Consider the following 19527-nt stretch of genomic DNA (forward strand, 5'->3'; position numbering starts at 1 on the left):
ACCGGCACATCTCAGACACTGTTTGGGTTGTAGCACAGCATGTTCAGTTGCAGGTTCTCATCCCAGTGTCTGAGGATGATGAAGAGCTGGTTGGCCGCAGCCTTGATGGAGGCCAGGTCTCGGCCTTCTGGGACCTCCTGCGCGCTCAACCACATGCTGGCCTTGGCGGCGATCATTTCCCACTCTATGAAGTAACTGGCCGAGCAGTGCTCCAACCAGGCCAGGGCCACAGCCGTGGCCCACACCATGCTCTCTGGCCAGAGCATCCTTTTTGGCCCCCAGCTGGGAGAGGGTGACTCGGAGTTCCCTGACCCAGACGCCCGTCCGCTGTCTGTCTGGGGCTCAGCAGCGGTGGATGGACTTCCTAATGCAGAGTGACTGTCCCAGGTGCTCCTGGATGGCTGAGAGGGACTGTCCACCGTTTGCTCTGCCGGTTGCTGATGTGCTTCTGACTCACCAGGAGATCCACGTCCGTCGTCGGCGTTGTCGGCGCGGCGGCTGCTGGAGTGGGACAGGTGGCCGAGGCTAGTGCGGTGGCTGCTGAACGGGGACGTCCACTTTAGCTTGTCCATGGGCACGTTGATGGCATCACACAGAGCCGCGTCCAGAGGAAAGGCACCGCTGGCCGACTGCAGCAGCACCTGTGCACAAGGTGTTTTAAACAGAAGGGGGCGTCACCTTTTGAACGCACGAAACACTCCAATCAGCCGGTAAGCACCCAACCGGCTGATTGGATACCTGCTTCCCTGCTAGAGGAATTGACTGATTCGGTTCGCATGAAGAGGTCTCTCCGGCTCTTGTTGAACGGGGGGTGTATCGCATCTGGGCAGCGACTGATCATTGTGGACAGATGTATTCTTTCCATTTAATCAGAAAACGGATGAATAATACATGAACAAACCGGTATGCAGATCATAATTAAAGTCTATTTCAGGGAGTCGTTGCTTCGGGGATGTGGTAGGGGGTTCTAATCACGTCTCGGGAAGTCTGGACGCTGCTTCTGGTTCCTGATCAGAGGTTTTAGTTTAGTAATAAAAACAAGATTGAGAGTAAAACATTTCAGTAGGAATGAAATCATTCATTTACTTCTTGAAACCTCAAACATATCTTGAATTTTCTAGTATTAATTGTTTAAAATTAAAGTTGAATCTCATTTCTATGAATGTGTGGGAGCCGTGTGACTTTAATTCACTGGCGAGTGATTCAATGTGTTTTAAAGCAGCAGAGTGTACGTATGGAACTGATTAAAGCCTGACGCCCCTCTTTAATCATCTCTATATTTGTCTCCACTGAGGAGATTATTGGATGGCTTGTTTACCGTCTGCCGCTGAAAGTTAAGACGCGTTCATGATGTAAAGTTGAGGTGCGGCTCAGTCTGGTGCTGATCCAGATCAGAACACACAACATGCTGCACGACAAACATCTGAGGAACAATCAGAACAGCTTGCATTTTGCTCCTGTGACTGGATTGTGAGGCTTTTTCTCTTGTTACAAACAAGACCGTTAAATAAGCGTTCATCAGAAAGCATGCATATTGACAGGTCCTAGTGCGTGTCGCCATTCCCACCAGAGGAATGTAGTCTTTGTTCTCGTTGTCCATGTCTCCGATTGAGTCCCCTGACTTGCTGTGAGAGCGACACATGAAGCCTTTGGCAGCTCGAGTCAGGAGACGAGTCCTGCTGAGAGCCAGCCTGAAAGAAGAGGAGAGGCTGGTTAGCAGGGGGATGATGCCACGCCATTAGACTTTAACACATACTGTATTTGGGAACAACAGCCAGACGTGGAACGCTAACCAGTCTGGTGATCCTTTAACTAGTTCCTCCACCACTAGCTTCTGAGACAAACATCTTGACATCTGTTTGATGGATTGTTATTTGATACCCAACATTCATGTCCCCAACACAAGGACACGTCACACTATGAGACGTCACACTTTGGTGATTGTTGGATGTTTGGTTTTCGGGCTCAGACGGGATTCAGTTATCATTTCAGTTTGGAGACTTCAGGGCTAGCATGGTCCCTGTCCACGCAGCAATGGACTGCTGTTAGCATTAGTTCAGAAAGGACATGCACAGGTGGACACACACACACACACACACACACAAACACAAAATGAACTATTGTTTTGGTGTCTGTGTGTGTGTGTGTGTGTGTGTGTGTGTGTGTGTGTGTGTGTGTGTGTGTGTGTGTGTGTGTGTGTGTGTGTGTGTGTGTGTGTGTGTGTGTGTGTGTGTGTGTGTGTGTGTGTGTGTGTGTGTGTGTGTGTGTGTGTGTGTGAATAACTGAGCTAACAGACACCTTTGTCGCTGGCTGGCCTCCAAGCACCTACCTGGCAGAGAAGAGGCTTTCCATGGACTTCTGTGATTGGTCCGAGGTCACAGATGGACTTCTCTGGGAGACTTGGAGGCAGAGACAGAAACAGAGTCAAGTAAGGACGGAGGCAGAGGAGGAGGCTCAGCAGGAGTCAGACAACACAGAAATTACCACCGGGAGGTGGCGCTGATTTGAGGGCATGCATATCAGAAAGGCTGCCTCACCTCTGCAGGTGAACCTTGTGTCGCCTTGTGTGTGTTTGCTGCTACAAAGGCGCTCATTGTGTTTTTGAAAAGGTCCAGACAGCATTTGTCAATACAAGGTGTAAAAATCACCTCTTCATACGTCATCGCTTACAAGAAGAGGGACTAAAATGTCGATAATCTCATATTTCACAGTCGGAACAATACAATAGCATCGCCCAGAAAATAAAAAGAAAGCCGCCAGACAGTTTGTGTCAAAGGCCCGTGTGGAGGAAGATGGATGGATGAGAGGATGAGGATGATGTGCTCTCACTTACCCTCTGTGAAACTACATCTCTCCCAGCCGGAGGAGGAGGGCGTACTGCAGGGGGAGGCGCCGTCCTCCGTATCTAGAACAGTGATCAAAAGGAGTCCGTGTCACCAAACCGACTTGGGCACTGCTTTTGAAAATCCAGCATGACGCAACTCATCTGCATCTGTGCCCACTGCGAATCGGGGTTCTAAACGGCGCCGCCAAGCAGAGACTCACCATCTCCTGTTGTTGCTATGCCACCGCAGAAAGTTAATTTAATATGTTTACCCTTTGCCTGAAGTTGAAGTATTTTTATGTTGTAAAGCAGCACAAAGCTTACAGAGTGCCTGATATCTCATTGCCCCTGGCAGGAGATTAAGAGAAATGTTTCTAATAAAGGTATGTTTGAATAAACATAAAGACATCAATCTGGGACATTCTTGTGTCACCTTCTCCAGAAGGAATTCTGTTTGTCTTCTGCTGCAAACCTATGATAAAAACTTTTTGCTAAGTAATTTCTGCTGTGTTGTTGTGGTAGAGATGAACTGTTAGTTGTATAAAACGCAGCCTACTGTAGGGCGGTTGGACGTCCTCGACTTCCTCTGACATGCCGCTGGACTGAGAGCGACCCAGTCCAATGGAGTAGCCTCTGTTCTTCCTGCTTCCTGAACGTGAACCGGAATGCGAGCCCCTCTTCAGACCTGCACCTGGAAGCAGAGCAGACCACTGTTGCTGCTGCATCGTTTAAAAAAAGCATGTTGGCTCGCTTCAGACTGAACCCAAGTCACGGTTCTATCTCATTCTCTTGATGGTTTGGTTATTATTTTAGGAAATTCACTTTCTTTCTTGCTAGGAGCATCGATTCCTCCGCTGGTTGCCTGACAACCACCAAGATCTAACCCCCCGCAGTTCCTCAAACTTTACTGAACTCATGCCCGTGATGAGTTTGGTCTCTGGCCATTAACCTGTTGATTATTTCTTCAGATAATCAATTAATCATCCAAATTACATCGTGAAAGATGATTCATCTAAAACACAGAAAGCAGCAGATCGTTTATCCTTGTCAGGATTCCGGACCGACAATAGTTTCCGTCTGGGTTTAATGAATCATTCAAATAGTGACAGATTCATTCTCTGGAGGATGATCTGCAAACTGTTCATGTACTGTGTCTGCTCATCAACTAGTGATCCTCTCAGGCAGGTTGTCATGTCTAGATTATTATCAGTTTTTCCCTTAAGGGTCCAATGTCAATTATCTGGGATGATCCAGGTGTGGCTGGGTGTGTTGCCACCTCAAAACGGGAAATAGAGGGATGACCAACCAAAAGAGGGGTGATCAACCAACCGACTGACCAACTTACTGACCAGCCAAACAACCAACTGACTGACTGATAAACCAATTGACCAACCAACCAACCAACAGACTGACCAACTTGAACGTTGTCATTTTTCATACATCGACAGACACCTCCAAAAGCCTTCCTGCCAGTCCCTCTGGAAGAAGTCAGACTTCCCCCAGCTGGGTAACAATTTTTGTTACCCAGCAAGTCCTCTCCAATCAATCAACTTTTATTTGTAAAGCACTTAAGATAAGATAATCCTTTATTTGTCCCACATTGGGGAAATTTACAAAATCACATCGACAGACATTTCGAAGCACTTTTCAGAATGAGAAACCCAACAGAACCCAATGAAATCAGCAATAGCACTAGGTGGACAACCAGTGAGATTCTACAGCGGTCCAGAACGGACAAATGAAACAATCCTTCCAGAGATGACCGTCAGGCTTTAGCCACGTCCATAGTATCACCATGCTAGGAAGGAGAGGGGGTGGGAACCTCAGCGCTAACCCGACACGCCAGACCTTAATGAGAGAATAATTAAAAACAGTGACTAAAAATATCCTCTGACTTCTAAATGCTAAACTACAAAGACGGGAAGAACACAACTGATGGTCAGGGGAGTCACATGAGTTTAACTGAACAGTTGGTGGTGCAAGGGTATCAAATCCGTATACTTACTGGGGTTTATGTAATCAATACATGTCTGCAAATACTCATTAGTGTCCAGGTCGATGGGGATAAATGCTGTGTATTTGCTCAGTATATTGCAAGCCTTGCTGGTGTGGATAGCGTACAGCTGGTACTTCCTCCCAGAGCCTGCCAATTATAATAAGCAAGAAATAAGCAACAAAGTTGTGGAGCTTAATTATATTACTCTGCCGCATGCAAGGTGTCGTTACACTAATTTCAGCATTAAAATATAGCTTGATGTTTTAGCTTAGCACACGAGGAAAGGCATAGCTTCATTCTATCTAAAGGCTGGAAAATCAAGCTAACTGGTTTTTTTAATTTTTATCAAGCTAATTGGTTCTCCTTTTATCAATATGCTAAACCAAGCCTAAGGTTTCTTTGCTATACCTTCAAAGGGACAAACATGTTGTTAAATGCATGTTGTATTAAAAGTCTTAATTCAGTCCAGCTCACCGTTCTCAATCTCACACTCCTTCTCAGCCATCCGCTCAAAGTCCTGCATGATGGACCGTGCAGCCAGATGGTGGAAGGTCTCATTCCACAGCTCCTCATGAACTTTTTCCTCACGTTCTCGGCCGTTCAGGAAGGGCTCGATATCAAAGACCACCTCCCACTTGACGGGTTTCCCACACAGCAGGCCGGAAACCACGGCCTTACAGTCGCATCGGTGCTGATTGGCTGCACCCAGATCTGTTCTTTGGTTCTCCTGCGGGGTTTCTGCTTGACATACCTGGTGGCCATAACCATCTGAAACCATCAGGAGAAATCCCTATGAAGCTTTTCTGATGGAAGTTAAATTCATGCATCTGTTTTCTAAAGCGTCTTATTCTCTACTCCTGATTAATTTTCTGTTGTATGAACAAATTTAGAGCATCTCCTCTTCTGGAGCCAAAATGTCGCCTTTCTCCTTGGAGACGTTTGATGGATGGAGTTATATAGATCACTTGTAGTCTCAAACAGAATTATCCCCCCTATCAATTGTCTTATTCACTGAGAACAATGCAGCAACTCCCAAAAAGTCTAACTCTTTAAAGAGTCGTTTTAGGCCTCAATGCTTTATACTGGATCACAAGGGATGCGACCAGGTGACCATGTGTGTTTGGTTTGCTGTGTCATATAGTATTCTACACATAGCAGACATTCTAGCCTACAAAAATGCAGACATCTCCAGGTGCCCCCGCCTCCTCACCTGCGTCCCCACTGCTGCCGACAGACGGGCTGTCAGTAGACGATCTGGATCCGTCCTCCCCGGTGGTGTTGCGAGCTGCAGGTGTTGCGCTGATGCCCGTCAGCTGAGAGTTGTCCTGAGGCAAGGGATGGAAATGAGGATCCGAGTCGCCTCCCTTTTGGGGGAGCAGATCCTGCTGGGGGAGCAGCTCCTGCTGGGGGAGGTGCTCCTGCTGGGGGAGCGGCTCCTGCTGGGGGAGCGGCCTGTGACAGCTGGCGGAACGCCCTCTGGAAGATGCGGCACACAGGCTCGCCAGCTGTGGCTGAAGACAAAGGGTTATTTCTGTCAAGCATCCTGATCCAATCAGGGTTTAATACGTTTTGGGGATTCATCCAGTGATTGTATTTAATGTCGCTGCAGCGTTTCAACCCATTACGTCTGCAGTGTTTGAACCCATCACATCTGACCTGACACTTATCTCATTAAATTCAGTCCAAGAGTCTACATCATCAGTCGTGCTGCAGCAAACAGTTATTTAACGTATTTATCTGTAATCCTCCTGTTTGGTTCAGGTATAAGAAAGAACTCATCTTTCTCTGACTGAGACACCAAACCAGTTCAAAGCGAGTGAAGTATAGTTAAATAGAAATTAGCTGTTCTTTAGATAGAAACCAACGTTCTCCAGCGACAATCTATAATCATATTTATAGTAATGTCAGGCCTTATATGGTTACCAGGCAACAAAACAGTCCAAGCCATGTCAAAAACAGATTTTTTTTTGATCGGCTCTGATAATTATTTCCAATCATTAGCTTTCAAGCTTCCTGACAATTTACAGTGTTTATTTACAAAACATCAGATACTCATTTTGGGCTGTGATAAAAAGTGTTCAATTAAAACTTTAATGACTTGAACAATCAAAGCAATCAATTAATCCTCTCATCAACTAATCAAATCATTTCTCCTCTGCCTGCAGAGTGATTTTTCGTGCTGTTGTCTTTTGTATGGTAATAAAGAACAAACAGATGCTGGTTCCTTGTTAGCTTCAGATTGATGACGGAGATGTGGACTCATTTCTACACAGCTTGCTGAGTTCTGTTTGGTTTTGTTTTCAAATTCTCCTGGAAGGACCGTCATGACGTATTGACAAGTTATTGTTTGGACTAGTCAGTTCAATTGTGCATTATTTCTATCACCATCGAACGGAGCTCATTCTGGAAGCGCTGGTTTCACATATCTGTTCTTCCCTGTTCATGTGACTATTACTCCCTGCAGCTGGTGGACCACACCTGGAAGTCGTTCCTCCACTGGGCCTCGTGCTCCGGGCTTATCTGGCCGATCAGCTCCTGGACTTTGGCCCTCCTCAGTGGGTTCTTTGCCATGGCCGAGCTGGGGTCACTTGGCGTGTAGACCTTCTTTGCCGGGTTGTAATCTGTGATCTGGTTGGTGCTGTAGGCGCGCCTTCTTGGCGATGTCTTACAATCTGACGGTTTGTTTGAAAAGACAAGTTTAAACCCAAAACAGTTCCAAGGATAATGTTTGTCTTCTTTTAAAGAATTTAAATTCAATTAGCATTTCTAGTTGGCCTGCTGAGGCAAAGCCTGCACATGCTAGCAGCTTGGTGAGGCTACTTCGATGCACTAATGAGATAAATACTAACGGTGACAATACAAATCTTTAAAGTAGAATGTTTACATGTGTTGCCCATTAGCTTAGCCATTAGCTAGCTGTTTTTACTGGTTAGCACCACTGAGTCTCTAAAACAAACAATAGCATTAACACGGATGTGGCTTGACGTAGACCAAAGAGGGATGTGAACTTTTAAATGAAATGTTTGCTTTGTTCCGTGGAGAGATGAGTTTTATTTTTGACACTTGATTGGTTCTGACTCATTCTGTTGGAGGTGACAAGCACATCTGGTTATTAGTATTCTAGAACAGTTCCTATGCAGAGATCTTATTAGTTTTCACTTACAGTTTGCATTTGTTGTTTTAGTATTGTGTGGAAGGCAAAATCGGACCTGTCTTAATGATGGACGGTGCGGACCAATACATTACTTCATTTAAAGTGCTGACAATTATTTTTCACAAATACATTCTGGGATGGATGAGCTGGATGGACGACCGATAGACTGCATTGAGAGTTGGATTGACTTTGAATAGGAGAGAGAGGAACGCTAGGCTGTCATTCTCTCAGCAGAAGTGGTTTATGTGATTTCAAGGTGACAAGGAGAGGATTGTTGAGGAAGGAGAGCTCAGCTCTTCATCATTCAACTGAAGACACATTCTACACTGCTGGAAGCTGATTACGTAATTGATGCCTGTTGTCATAAAACAAGAATGAAGTTAGCTGAGACATGGGAGATATAGTCCTCAGACATCTAGTCCAGCCTCGACTCCAGGGACATGTATTCCACGAACATGTAATCTACAATCATGTAGTCATCTAGTTCTGGGACACATAGTCCTGGGATATGTAGTTCTAATACTGTAGAGCAATAGAGTAGAGTTCAACATGAAAAGACTCCTCCAATGATTCTCTGAAAATTCTAGCAGCACAAAATGTTACCTGAAGGTCAGCATCACCACTGAACTTCAGCAAAGACTTTTGGTGTTTGAGGACCCCACGGAAGTGTCTGAATCATCAGTGACCACCAGACATACTAACTCCATCCACATGTTGCTGGAGTTGGGTCATCGTAATCCTGTGTTACCAGAAGGTCTGCCCCATGTTCCATGTTAAAGTCAGTGTTTAATGTTCAGAGGAGACCTTAATGTTTACAGCACCGACAACACCCAGGTGTGCTTGGCTAGATGCAGTGCCATTTTAATTCACCAAGGCAACAGCCTGAGGTTTTAACTGGACTTGACAAGTCTTCCTGGGGGATGTAAAGGTCTGTATCAAAATATGTAAGAAGGGGGAATTTGAATCCTTATCGTCGTATTAATCCTGTTTTCTTCTCAAAAATGCAGATTTTTTTTTTTTTTTGTCGGTCGTAATAAATCTATTTAGTTAAACTAACCAACAGTGTGTTGCAGCATACTAGTTCAAGTGCTGATAAAAACAAAATTCACATATAAGTAGAAGAAATTGTATTATTTTGGTTCTTACCTGAGGCATCCTGCTCTGCAGTGGCAGGGCTGCTGTCCAACATGGGGTCCTGTTGGGGGTCATAAAGCGTACCAGAGGTCGCTTCTCTGCAGGAGCCTTGGCTGTCAGCACTGGACTTCAACATGTCCTCTTCTTGGGAATGGTAAAACACAGAGCTGGCGGACTCTATGGAGCGCATCATACTGTAACGTCTCCTCTTGTCCTGTTTAAGAAGGAACAAGTGCTTCAGCAAAGATCCACTCAGAAACCCTGAATCAGATGCTTCTCCACTGTTAGTTGTGGCCATTTTTATCTCAAGAGGAAAGTCATTCAGATGTAACAGATGCAGAGAAATATATATATTTTCTAAAGGAGCATCAAAAACACACAAAAGCATGTTTTTCCTCCTTTGGTGAATGTTTTGCACATACGGATTTGGGGTTGGCGTGGTAGCGGGTGGTATCACAGGCCACACTGTAGCCAATCAGACTGTCTCCTGGAAAGAGGAAGGTGTTTCCTACAGGTGACAGCAGCACCTCTTTGGTCTCAGGAAATAGCCACTCAATGGAAATGTCACTGAGCACCGGAGACATGGTTTTCTTCAGGGACTTGATCATCTGTTAGGTAATAATAAACCAACTATTACAGACTGAGCTTCTCTTTGTTCAGGAACTAAAGTAAATGGCACTCTGCATAATTTCATAATAGGCAAACACTCTGTGCTTAGAATCACACAAAGGTTTGTCCATGGCATGAACAGTAGCTGCATCAGACTGAAGGATGGAAACCAGTACCTTGGGTTGCAGCCTCTCTCCATCGGCCAGGAACTCTGCTGTTCCCTTGGAAACAGTCGCCAGGCCCTGCACCAGCCTTTTGCAGGCATTTTGTCCAATGCCAAACGTGAAACATCTACAACACATCCAACAGCTTCATGGGAAAATCCAGAGTTAGAAGAGGATGAAAACAGATCTTTAGAGACGATCTGGTATTGAGCTGGCTAATGTCAGTGCCCCAGCTATGATCCCTGGGATGCTTAATGGGACCGCAATGTGCAGATTAGACCTGAAATGTCACTCAATCATTGTTTGGTCTTGTCTCCAACCTGCTGTGCTGATTTTTAAACATAATGCGATTATTACCCAGGAGGGTTCTGTGAATCGGCCCGGCTCTGGGAACCTGTTCCAATCATCCAGGGTGAGTCGTGGGGGAATGACAAAGTCAGTTATTCCCACAGTGACTGTGGATGGGGATTCACACTGGGAGACTTTAATGCAACCTGCATATTGAAATTAGTTCCCTGCTGCAGATCTATTGTGTACGACCGCTCTCAGGTAACAGCCAGTGTTTGTCGCCTTCAGGCTGTTTTTATTACCCAGACACAGCTTCAGAACCATGTTCTTTTAATCTAAAGGCAAGGCTGCACAACTTTGACAAATTCTTTGTGATCATACACAAGCTGTTTGGTGTAGAAATAAATCTAATGCATTCATATTCTAAAATTCATTTTGAGAGGATTACAGTTCTGGAGCCAGGTGCTGCATATAAACCTCTACTAATCCCCGGATGTGATTTTATGTTAAAGATAAGCTTTTGCTATTTGCGTAATGGTAATAAGCGTAACCTGAATCCGCCATTGTTTCCTCAAAACAACAAACAGCAGCTCCTCTGCTGTACAGCAGCTGTTGCTCGTGTCAAAGTCCACACTGCTACGAAAGACGTCAACGCCGGTGATCAGATGTGCAACGTTTGCAGGTTCTCAACAAGTTTTGTCAACAGCTTTCCTACAAAACCACCCTTTATTGATCCATTTCATTCAGAGCAATCACAAGAATAAAAATAGCTTATATTTTCAATAAAGAAAAATGTTAAATGCTTAAAAACGAAAAATAAAGCTGAGCCCTTGCCTGATGTAACGTGCGTGGCTGCGGACCAGCTCAATGACTTTCCCAGTGTTGCTGACGGCGCCGTCTGTGAGCAGGAACAGCAGACGGGGGTGTCCACTGTACATCGGCTGCCTCAGGATCCAGTGGAGAGGTTCCAAGATGTTGGTGCCCCCCATGTCAGCTCTGATCTTCCTAACATACTCACAGGCCAAGCCCAGGGCTTCCTGGGTTTTAGTAGCACAGAACGTGAATGTCACATCTGTGTCAAATCAGCTCAAACATCAGGCAGCAAGGCTTCACTCAATTACCTCATCGTAGATCTGGCTGGTTGTGAACAGAGATTTGAACGTCGAGCCGAAGCCAATGATGTTAAACCGACAGCCCGGCATGAGGCTCTTGAGGATGACCACCATGGTGTCCTGAGAACAGAAACCCTGGGACATTAAAGACAAAGCTCTCTCGCTCATTAGGCGCTCAATGTGCCGTTGAACTATTTGATCATTCCTGCTGTAATGTAACTGTGTCTGCCGACGGTTGTCATTGTCGCACAAAGCAGGAGAGGCGCCACACAGTCCTTTCATCCATTACTGCCTCCTCTGTGGCGGAGGGAACACTTATCCTAGCGTCACAGACAACACAGGCCAGACGAGACTGTCAGGCACTTTAAACAGGACCAGAATCCAATATGTGGCGCCCCAGCTCATGGAAGTAAATGTACTTTGAGTGGTTTCTGAAAAGATCGAGAGTAAATACTGACTGTGTTACTCGTACCAGCAGAGTGGCCTCACGCCTAGACTGGAGCACCAGACACACCCATTAAAGCAGGCATGGGCAAACTACGGCCCGCGAGCCATGTACGACCCGACCTCTTAGACTTTGTAATCTGGTCCACCAAACGTTTTTAAACTATAATATAATATAATATAATATAATATAATATAATATAATATAATATAATATAATATAATATAATATAATATAATATAATATAATATAATATAATATAATATTATATTATATAATTTTATTAAATGAATACAGTTAATAAACATCTGCTCCTCAACTAGTCTGCCTGTAAAATTTTAGCATTCTGTGGCATGGTGAGTCACAGTTCACCCCAGTCTGCGTTACAGAGGACGAGTCAGAGCACAAGTCAGAGGGAGACAAATTGGACGACGAATCAGGATGAGTTACAAAATGAGTAAGGGGGCGAGTCAGAGGACGAGTCAAGATGAGTTACAAAAGGAGTCAGAGGACAACATAGACAATGAGTTAGAGGAGGAGTCAGAAGATGAGTTAGAGGATGAATCTGACAATAAATCAGACAATAAATTAGAAGATGGGTCAAAGGATGAGTAGAGGACGAGTCAGAGGATGAGTCAGAAGACAAGTTAGAGGACGAGTCAGAGGACGAGCAGCTAAATATCCACAAAAAAATATCAGAAGAACAGCTCTGGGAGAGAAACGTGACATGAAGGCTGATCAGGCCTCAAAGGTCTGCCGTCGACGTCCTGGTGACCGGCAGATGTTAGTTGAATAGTGAACGATTCATCTGCTGAGTATCCCTGCGTTACTGCCCTTCAGTCGGATAACTGCCCCTAAAGCTTCCTAGAGTTCTCTCTGGCAGCATCATTAAAACATCTTTAGATTGGTTTACAGTATGTTGCAAAGCACACGCCGTAGTCCTCACTGAAATACCTTCACGCGGTTGATGTTGACTCCGCTCATGCTGCCGCTGCGGTCGATGAGGAAGATGAATTCCCCGTGAACCTTCCTCAAGTCCGAACTGACTGACTTGAGGTCAGGGCAAAAGTTCAGCATCACCACAGGGTTGTGGAGGATGTCCTTATGGAGTCGCCTGTGAATTATGTCCACCTGTGAGTAAGGGAGGGTGGGGGCGGGGGTTTCGAAGCTGATGTTAAAGGGGATTTGGCACCATGATGTAAGCTGACACTTTCTAAATGTTCAAGGACAGGAACAGAAAAGAACCATCGATCAGATGAGTGGAACACATGCAGGATTATTGTAGAAGCAGGAAATTCCAGGTCGAACATGACCGGCATTTGGAGTGTTTCCATAGAAACATGATTTTAAGGCTAAGTGCTGCCTCTGGCGTTTTTTTTTTCAGTCTGCTGGTCACTTAACAACCTCATCAGAGCAGAGATGTTAAAAAACACAAAGGACCCCTAAAAATGAACGACTAGCATTACAACACTAAAACATTTAAACGCTGCCCTGCAACTATTCGTAGCATGTCTTTGCTGTAGATAGAACAAGGATTATGAAATGAGAACACGACCGCACAAGGCAGGGCTAGCCAGCTTGTGAGGTAGCAACAGCTAGCCTCAGCTAAAGCTAACAATTTGTTCTCCAGCTGTTATCCGTAAATGAGTTTCCAACTAGCTCTGAGCTAATTATGATAATGGAAATGATGTTTGTTCCTTCTAACAGTAGCTGAAGCTAGATTTAGCTGAAGCAAAGACCCGATCCACTCCTTTTTTTTATGCTGCTGTTTTTTTGAAATAAAAATAAAATTTATTACTATTGTAAATACGTTGGACAAAAAAAGGAAGGCAAGTTCCTGTTAAGCTAACTAGCATTTAAGTTAGTGAAAAGTACAATTTGTGAGCAACTTTGTGGATTTAAATCACATTTCTTAATGTACTGAATAAAAGGAATTTTGAATCTTACATAGATGGACCTTTAAACGGTGGAATAAAGGATCATGTTTTACTAAGAAAACTGGTCAAGAACCTGAAACCTGTTCCCTCTTCATCCTAGTGTGGTCCAGTGGATGTATTTAGATATGTTGCACCATTTATAGTCACACTCACCTTCCTCTCATTGCTGGAGTCCTTCTTGGTGGCCTTGATGAAGTCACTCCTGCCGTGGAGATACTCATCATACTCCTCCTGCATCATGTCTCCATTCTCCATCAGAACATGTGGCAGATGAGGTTCTAAAAGACCAACAGACATGTGACAGACAGACAACAGGCAGGACGGGTGGGGTCTGTCATCCACATACTGATGTAAGAATCACCTGTGCCTCACCTGGACCACATTACCAAATGAACCTGGAGAGGTGAATGAATCCTGGGAATGGTTCCACAGCTCTCACAAAGCTTTGATTTCAATTTAAAATGCCCAGATTTGTATAGGTGATTTTTTTCACTGAAGCAAATTTAGTTCTTAATATTAGTTATAAAATGATTTTGTACACTATATAATCAATAATACCATTGCTCCATTATTTATGTTTGGATTTAATTTCTTACTTTTAAATTGACAAATCCATTTTCCTTCACTTTGTGCTACTTATCCAGGCTATATGCAGACAACATCATTGGGAAATCTTGTTTTATATTCCTGAGACATACTGGAACATATTTTATAAAAGTCAGTATATCGATGCGTTTGGTTCCACATCAGTGCATGGTGCTTCAGCTGGATGACGGTGGCCCAAGTATTCAGTTTCATCCTATGGGGGTATTAACCCTGACTGTAAATGTCAGTTCCAGAGTAAATGTCAGGGCTGGCAGCGGCCATTAAGCCACCCAGCTTTAATGGGTGATGACAGACATACATGCCTGAAATACGGCTCATCTCTTAACTCAAGATGAGCGCCCATGTTGTGCGGAAGCTGAAGCGCCGGTCTTTGCTGCATCAGATTTCAGGTCTGCCTTGTGAGCAAGATGGTCACAAGAAGCGTATTGGATCGGCTAGGCTGCAGCTCGTTCTACCTCTGGGAGGCGACGGGCTCGTACATACAGTAGGTCACGACAACATACGAGGTACAAGAAGGCAGGGGAATGAAACCGGCGCTGCACGCCCACACGATGGGGTCGGACTCCTCTGGCATTTTACACTTTGGCAAGAGAAGCATGTCTAGTGCTGATGAGGCGTTCGCACAGAGAAGCACACTGGATCATCTTACAACTACTCCAATTAAGTCTGAACACAACATATGTTGTATAAGAACCCTGTAAGAGTTCTTAACTTCAAGTCATTGTAGTCAAATACTAATGTGAAGGCTGTGAGGTGGTGACTGGCAGACCTACCACTGGGGTAGATGAGGATTTTGACGGGGCAATCATAGGTGTACTTGTCAGCCAGGGTGATCACGACGCTGGTGGCAGAGCGGGCCAACGGGTCTGCATCGGCACGGATGGCGTGAGACGGGCTCTCCACACCTGCACAAAGACAACCACAGTAACTATAGCAATGAGCTAACAGCTAGTCACACTGATGTGACATATCTGTAGAGCTCAACTCTTTTCCAGTCCATCTCTTTTTGTTGTTTCACTTTGGTTTGGGTACAGAACTAATAAATCAGATAGAAACTACTTAAAAACAAGCCTTTGAGAGGCGAGATAATGTCCACAAGCTTTTGCCAGTCTTGATACAAAGCTAAGCTAAGTTATTTCACATGGAAGACTGGGATGCTAATCCTCATATCACGTAACTCACAGCAAAACAGAACATCTACATGTTTCCCTATCAAAAATCAAAAATCTGTTGTCCACTGTTAGCTGAAGCAAAAGCTGCGTGTAGTGAATTAAAATGCTGCAAGCACATGAATGGTGCGTTATCTCTTCCCAGTCTCTCTGCAAGGTCGAGCCTGTTGTTCTTGCACACTGGAGAAAAACAGCATTATTTCTAATAATTGAGGACACAGAACAGCTGACAATTGTATTTGCCCTCGGAGGACGTATCAATCACTTATATCATCATCAAGTATTTGTTAATTCGCTAACCTGCGAGGAGATAGGGAGCACGAATCTCCAGCTGGAAGTTAAACTCATAGTCGATAGAGTTGATGGCCTCCTCCTCCAGAAGAGAAGCCAGCCAGAGCTGAGGAGAGCTGGGAGTCGACTCATGAGGGCTGGAGGTGTAAGATTGTCTGTCCCGCCTGAGCAAGGAGGAGTGTATGAAGGGTCGTGATAAGTCATTATCTAATATTAACACCTGGAAAGAGTTCAAACTTCTTCAGTTTGCGGTCTTACGATCTGGAGAAGTTAGGGGACAGTCCTTGCTCTTCATTGATGCTCCGTTGTACCCTAGGAGTGCACACCACTGGAGATGACACCAGGATGCCTCCACTGGGCAGGGTAGTGAGCTCTGAGGAGGTGCTGACCAGAATATGGACAGTCTCCATTGGCGGAATGATCCCAAGGTTGACCACGAGCACCGTCCTCTCCAGATCCTCATCCATCACGATGTGTCCTGCAACACCAGACTGGGTTAGCAAAAACTTTTCTTCAAAAATCAGTGAAGCAACCAAATCAGAATCATTCCATGAGCTCCAGAAGCACGTTGACCTACTTATCCTATAATGCACGTCTGATTTGAAATGACAAGTCTTTCAAACCTCATGTTCATATGCTGGAATGAAGCCTTTCAACCCTGCTCTACTCGTTTAAATGCTCCTCCCGTTACAACCGATCCTGAACAACCCCATCCTGTACACAGGTCTTCTCCTTGAGCGATGCATGTTTTCCCCCAGGTGGCAACACAAATGTTGTGAACATATTTACACCTATTTGCACGGCCAGTGGTGCATGTTATCACCTCCAGCTGGTTGCATTACCTCCTTGAACACTACTGTATTTTAGAACACTCAAATTGTGTGGGTCTGAGTGGGTCGAGAACATAATTCCCATAGCTCAGCGACATTCTATTGATGGTGACTGGAAGGAGAGCTGTGGGTGACCCCTTTGACAGCGCACGTCGCCACTTTGATTAAAAATCAGAAAAGTGATGACGGCGGCTTTGACCTCACCGCCGCCGCTGTGGAGGCCTCCATTAGGCGTGTTGCAGCAATCCAGGTAGCAGTCGTCGATCTTTGCCTTGTCTTTGATTTGCAGTGTTATAATCTGACTGGATATCATCGCCTCGAACCCCACGACGATGGAATTTTCCTCCATTGGGTAAATGAAGATACCTGAGAAAAAAAAACGATTGAAATGTATTGAAGGTCAGAACCGGAAACATAAGGGAAGGGTTTAAATGGATGGGAGGGTGCTCACCCTCAATTGCATGATCCTCAATATTTTCATAGGTCATGGAGGCTGTCATCGCCAAAGTGTAACCCTTGACACAGGAAGTGATGTCAGAGACACTGAGGGGCAGAGCGCTCCGATTCTCCTTGTTGATTAGTCCAGGCATGGTGCTGGTTTAGGGTACTGTTTGTGATCACATGATCAAAAAGGGGAAAAAAACTGAAAAAGCTGATCAGACTCTAAATAAAATACAATCTTCAGTTAAAACAGAAAGTGCTTCAAAGAGATAACTGAAGGGTTTGTATAAAGAAAATTTAACAGGAATACAACAGCTTTTTAAATTCTCGTAAAAAAAATACATGTTTTACTCTTAAAATAGGCAGCTCAACGCAGATTACTACCAGATTAAAGCAGTTATTACTATCTCCTGTTAGCTCCAGCCACAACAATGCTAAATTCTAATGCTGTAAATAAGCACATTGTATGGACACAAACACAGACATGTTGCTCATGTAAGTTACATGAGCTGCTCACTCTACCGATGGCTAATTAGCTCTTGCACAATGTGACTTCATGAAATATAGTGCTGTGAAGTACAGTATATTGAATGAAAAGGAAAACAAAAATGACCAAAAATGAACCCTAATGAAACGTTTCACATGATAAAATACCGTCTGCACCTCAGAGCAGCCGGTCAGTTCTGGACCAGTGGACCCGAACTACAACCCGTGTTCACATTGATGACTTTTTGACAGGAAAATTTAGACCTCATTCTTTCCAAATGTGAAGATTTGTCAGAGACGACAATCTTTTTCTTCAGGTAACTGATCCGTCACCTGTGAATGTTAAAAAAAAAAAAAACACCCACTCAAACAAGCCAGGCTTTCCTGTCACAACCTGCCACAGAGTTTCATCAAAAAATTCTCTCAAGTGATGTTTGTGCTGCTGACAGGTCGATACTGAGGATAATATTTTTTATAACAGGGTGTTCATTTATTTACCATTTGAATGCTGAACTTTGATTTCCTTTCTTTTTTACTACTGCGGTTAAAAAACAGGAACAACAGACACTCAGCAGAGGCTCATCCAGATGAAAACCGGCATCTAGTCATCAGTTCAGTGCAGAATCAATAATCTTCAACAATATGATGCAGTAAGGAGCCTTAGAATTGGAGAGGAAAGTACTCTGAGGAATTGAGATAAAGGCCATAGCAATAAAACAAATTTACAACATCCCAGTAATGTACAAAATCAAACCAATGCTATGTTTGGTGCCATGCGAGGTGACGATCTGTAATTTAAGCCACGTAAGGATAAATGCTCAGGGGGGTGCAGAGCTGCTAATGATGTAATTGTCACAGTTACAGTGAGAGGAGCTCCAGGCTGTTCTATTGTTCATTGCGTGCCCCCCAGCATCAGCGGCCCTGCTGATGCAGTCCAAGGTCTGCATGCTGCAGACTAGAGCCCTCGAACAGACTTAATAGGAAGTGTTATGACGAAAGCAATTTCCATAGAGACAAGTCCGCTCGCCTCTTCGCCAGCAGAGTGACCAGTAGCATCTCTCAAGTGTGCTTTTATTTAGACTCCGTGGCTGATTGCAATTCAACCACCAGTCAATCTCCTTCCTGCACCGACGGGAGACCTTTTTGTATCTAAGAAATTTTTTTTAAAAAGGCCCAACCGTCCTCCACCACACTCCACAAGGAGTCCCTTTAAAGCAAGACCACATCTGATCCGTGTTTCTAATGGCCGTACCGTAGGGTTACTTACTGGGAAAAGGTCACACAGGTTTAATTAGAGACTATTTATTTACTTCTCCATCTCAACAGCGCCATCATGTGTTGGAAGCAAACATGAAAACATCACTTCATCCTTCTCTGGACACAATATCCTTCACACAGGATGCAAGACAATCCATTTAGAAAGGGATAATGATGTTGGCAGCATCAGTGATACAGATGCAGAATACCAACGCACCACCACAGCATCAGAGCTGCACCTCTTGCAGTTTGGATTCAACAGAGTTGACACTGTGCCTTAAAAAGGCTCTTCCTCCAGGGTATTTTCTTTATGGTCTGCACACTTGTAGTAATTAGTGTATTAAGTGGCAGTCCCAGGATGCTCAGTCCCATGACTCACCCCCTACATCAACTCTCAACATTTTCTATCAGCGTTGCCACTCTCCTGCTCTCATTAGTGTCAAACAGTGAGCGACGCCGTAGTAACCACCTGTTGGGAAACAGCGTGTGCACGCCTGTACATCAAGATGCATCCACCGGTTGTTTTAATCATCTGCCTGGCCGACCTTTTATGACAGGGATGTTTAATTTATGCATCATGAGGAGACTCAATGCGGCAGTAAAATGCATCTGAATTGAAGACAGTCTCAGCCTCTTTTACCTACCTCTCATCTGTGTCAGCTGAGTGTCTGGCGAGGAGCAGACGTCCACTTGTCATGAAAGATATCCTCCTCTTCCCCCCGACCTCTCTCAGCTTCTCTTTTTTGTTCCGTCTCTGTGGCGTAGAGGGAAAAAGGAGTGCTGC

At 44.6% G+C, this 19527-nt stretch overlaps 1 protein-coding gene across 1 annotated transcript; it reads right to left on the reverse strand.

The window, feature by feature from the left end:
• Positions 1-11: 11 nt before the first annotated feature.
• Positions 12-19488, reverse strand: vwa5b1 (von Willebrand factor A domain containing 5B1). The gene is made up of 23 exons (XM_068341890.1): positions 19388-19488; positions 17011-17166; positions 16764-16925; positions 15988-16207; positions 15739-15893; positions 15043-15174; positions 13817-13941; positions 12681-12857; positions 11291-11401; positions 11004-11206; positions 9894-10008; positions 9531-9716; positions 9121-9322; positions 7299-7492; positions 6253-6331; positions 6031-6180; positions 5295-5588; positions 4830-4967; positions 3381-3515; positions 2834-2905; positions 2330-2399; positions 1568-1691; positions 12-641 (listed from the first exon to the last, which is right to left on the reverse strand). The coding sequence occupies exons 2-23, from the start codon at positions 17147-17149 to the stop codon at positions 12-14; spliced, it is 3813 nt and encodes a 1270-aa protein (XP_068197991.1). The 5' UTR covers positions 17150-17166; positions 19388-19488.
• Between the last annotated feature and the right edge of the window lie 39 nt (positions 19489-19527).

Source organism: Antennarius striatus, chromosome 2 (assembly GCF_040054535.1).
Source record: "Antennarius striatus isolate MH-2024 chromosome 2, ASM4005453v1, whole genome shotgun sequence".
Classification (NCBI taxonomy): domain Eukaryota; kingdom Metazoa; phylum Chordata; class Actinopteri; order Lophiiformes; family Antennariidae; genus Antennarius; species Antennarius striatus.

Excerpts from the sequence above, each read along its gene's own strand:
- vwa5b1 (XM_068341890.1), bottom strand. The coding sequence starts at position 17,149 with ATGCCTGGACTAATCAACAAGGAGAATCGGAGCGCTCTGCCCCTCAGT. Across the intron at positions 9,717-9,893 it reads GAGAGAGGCTGCAACCCAAG|ATGATCAAGTCCCTGAAGAA; the intron begins GTACTGGTTTCC and ends ATTACCTAACAG. Across the intron at positions 2,906-3,380 it reads GGACGTCCAACCGCCCTACA|ATACGGAGGACGGCGCCTCC; the intron begins GTAGGCTGCGTT and ends TCACTGTTCTAG.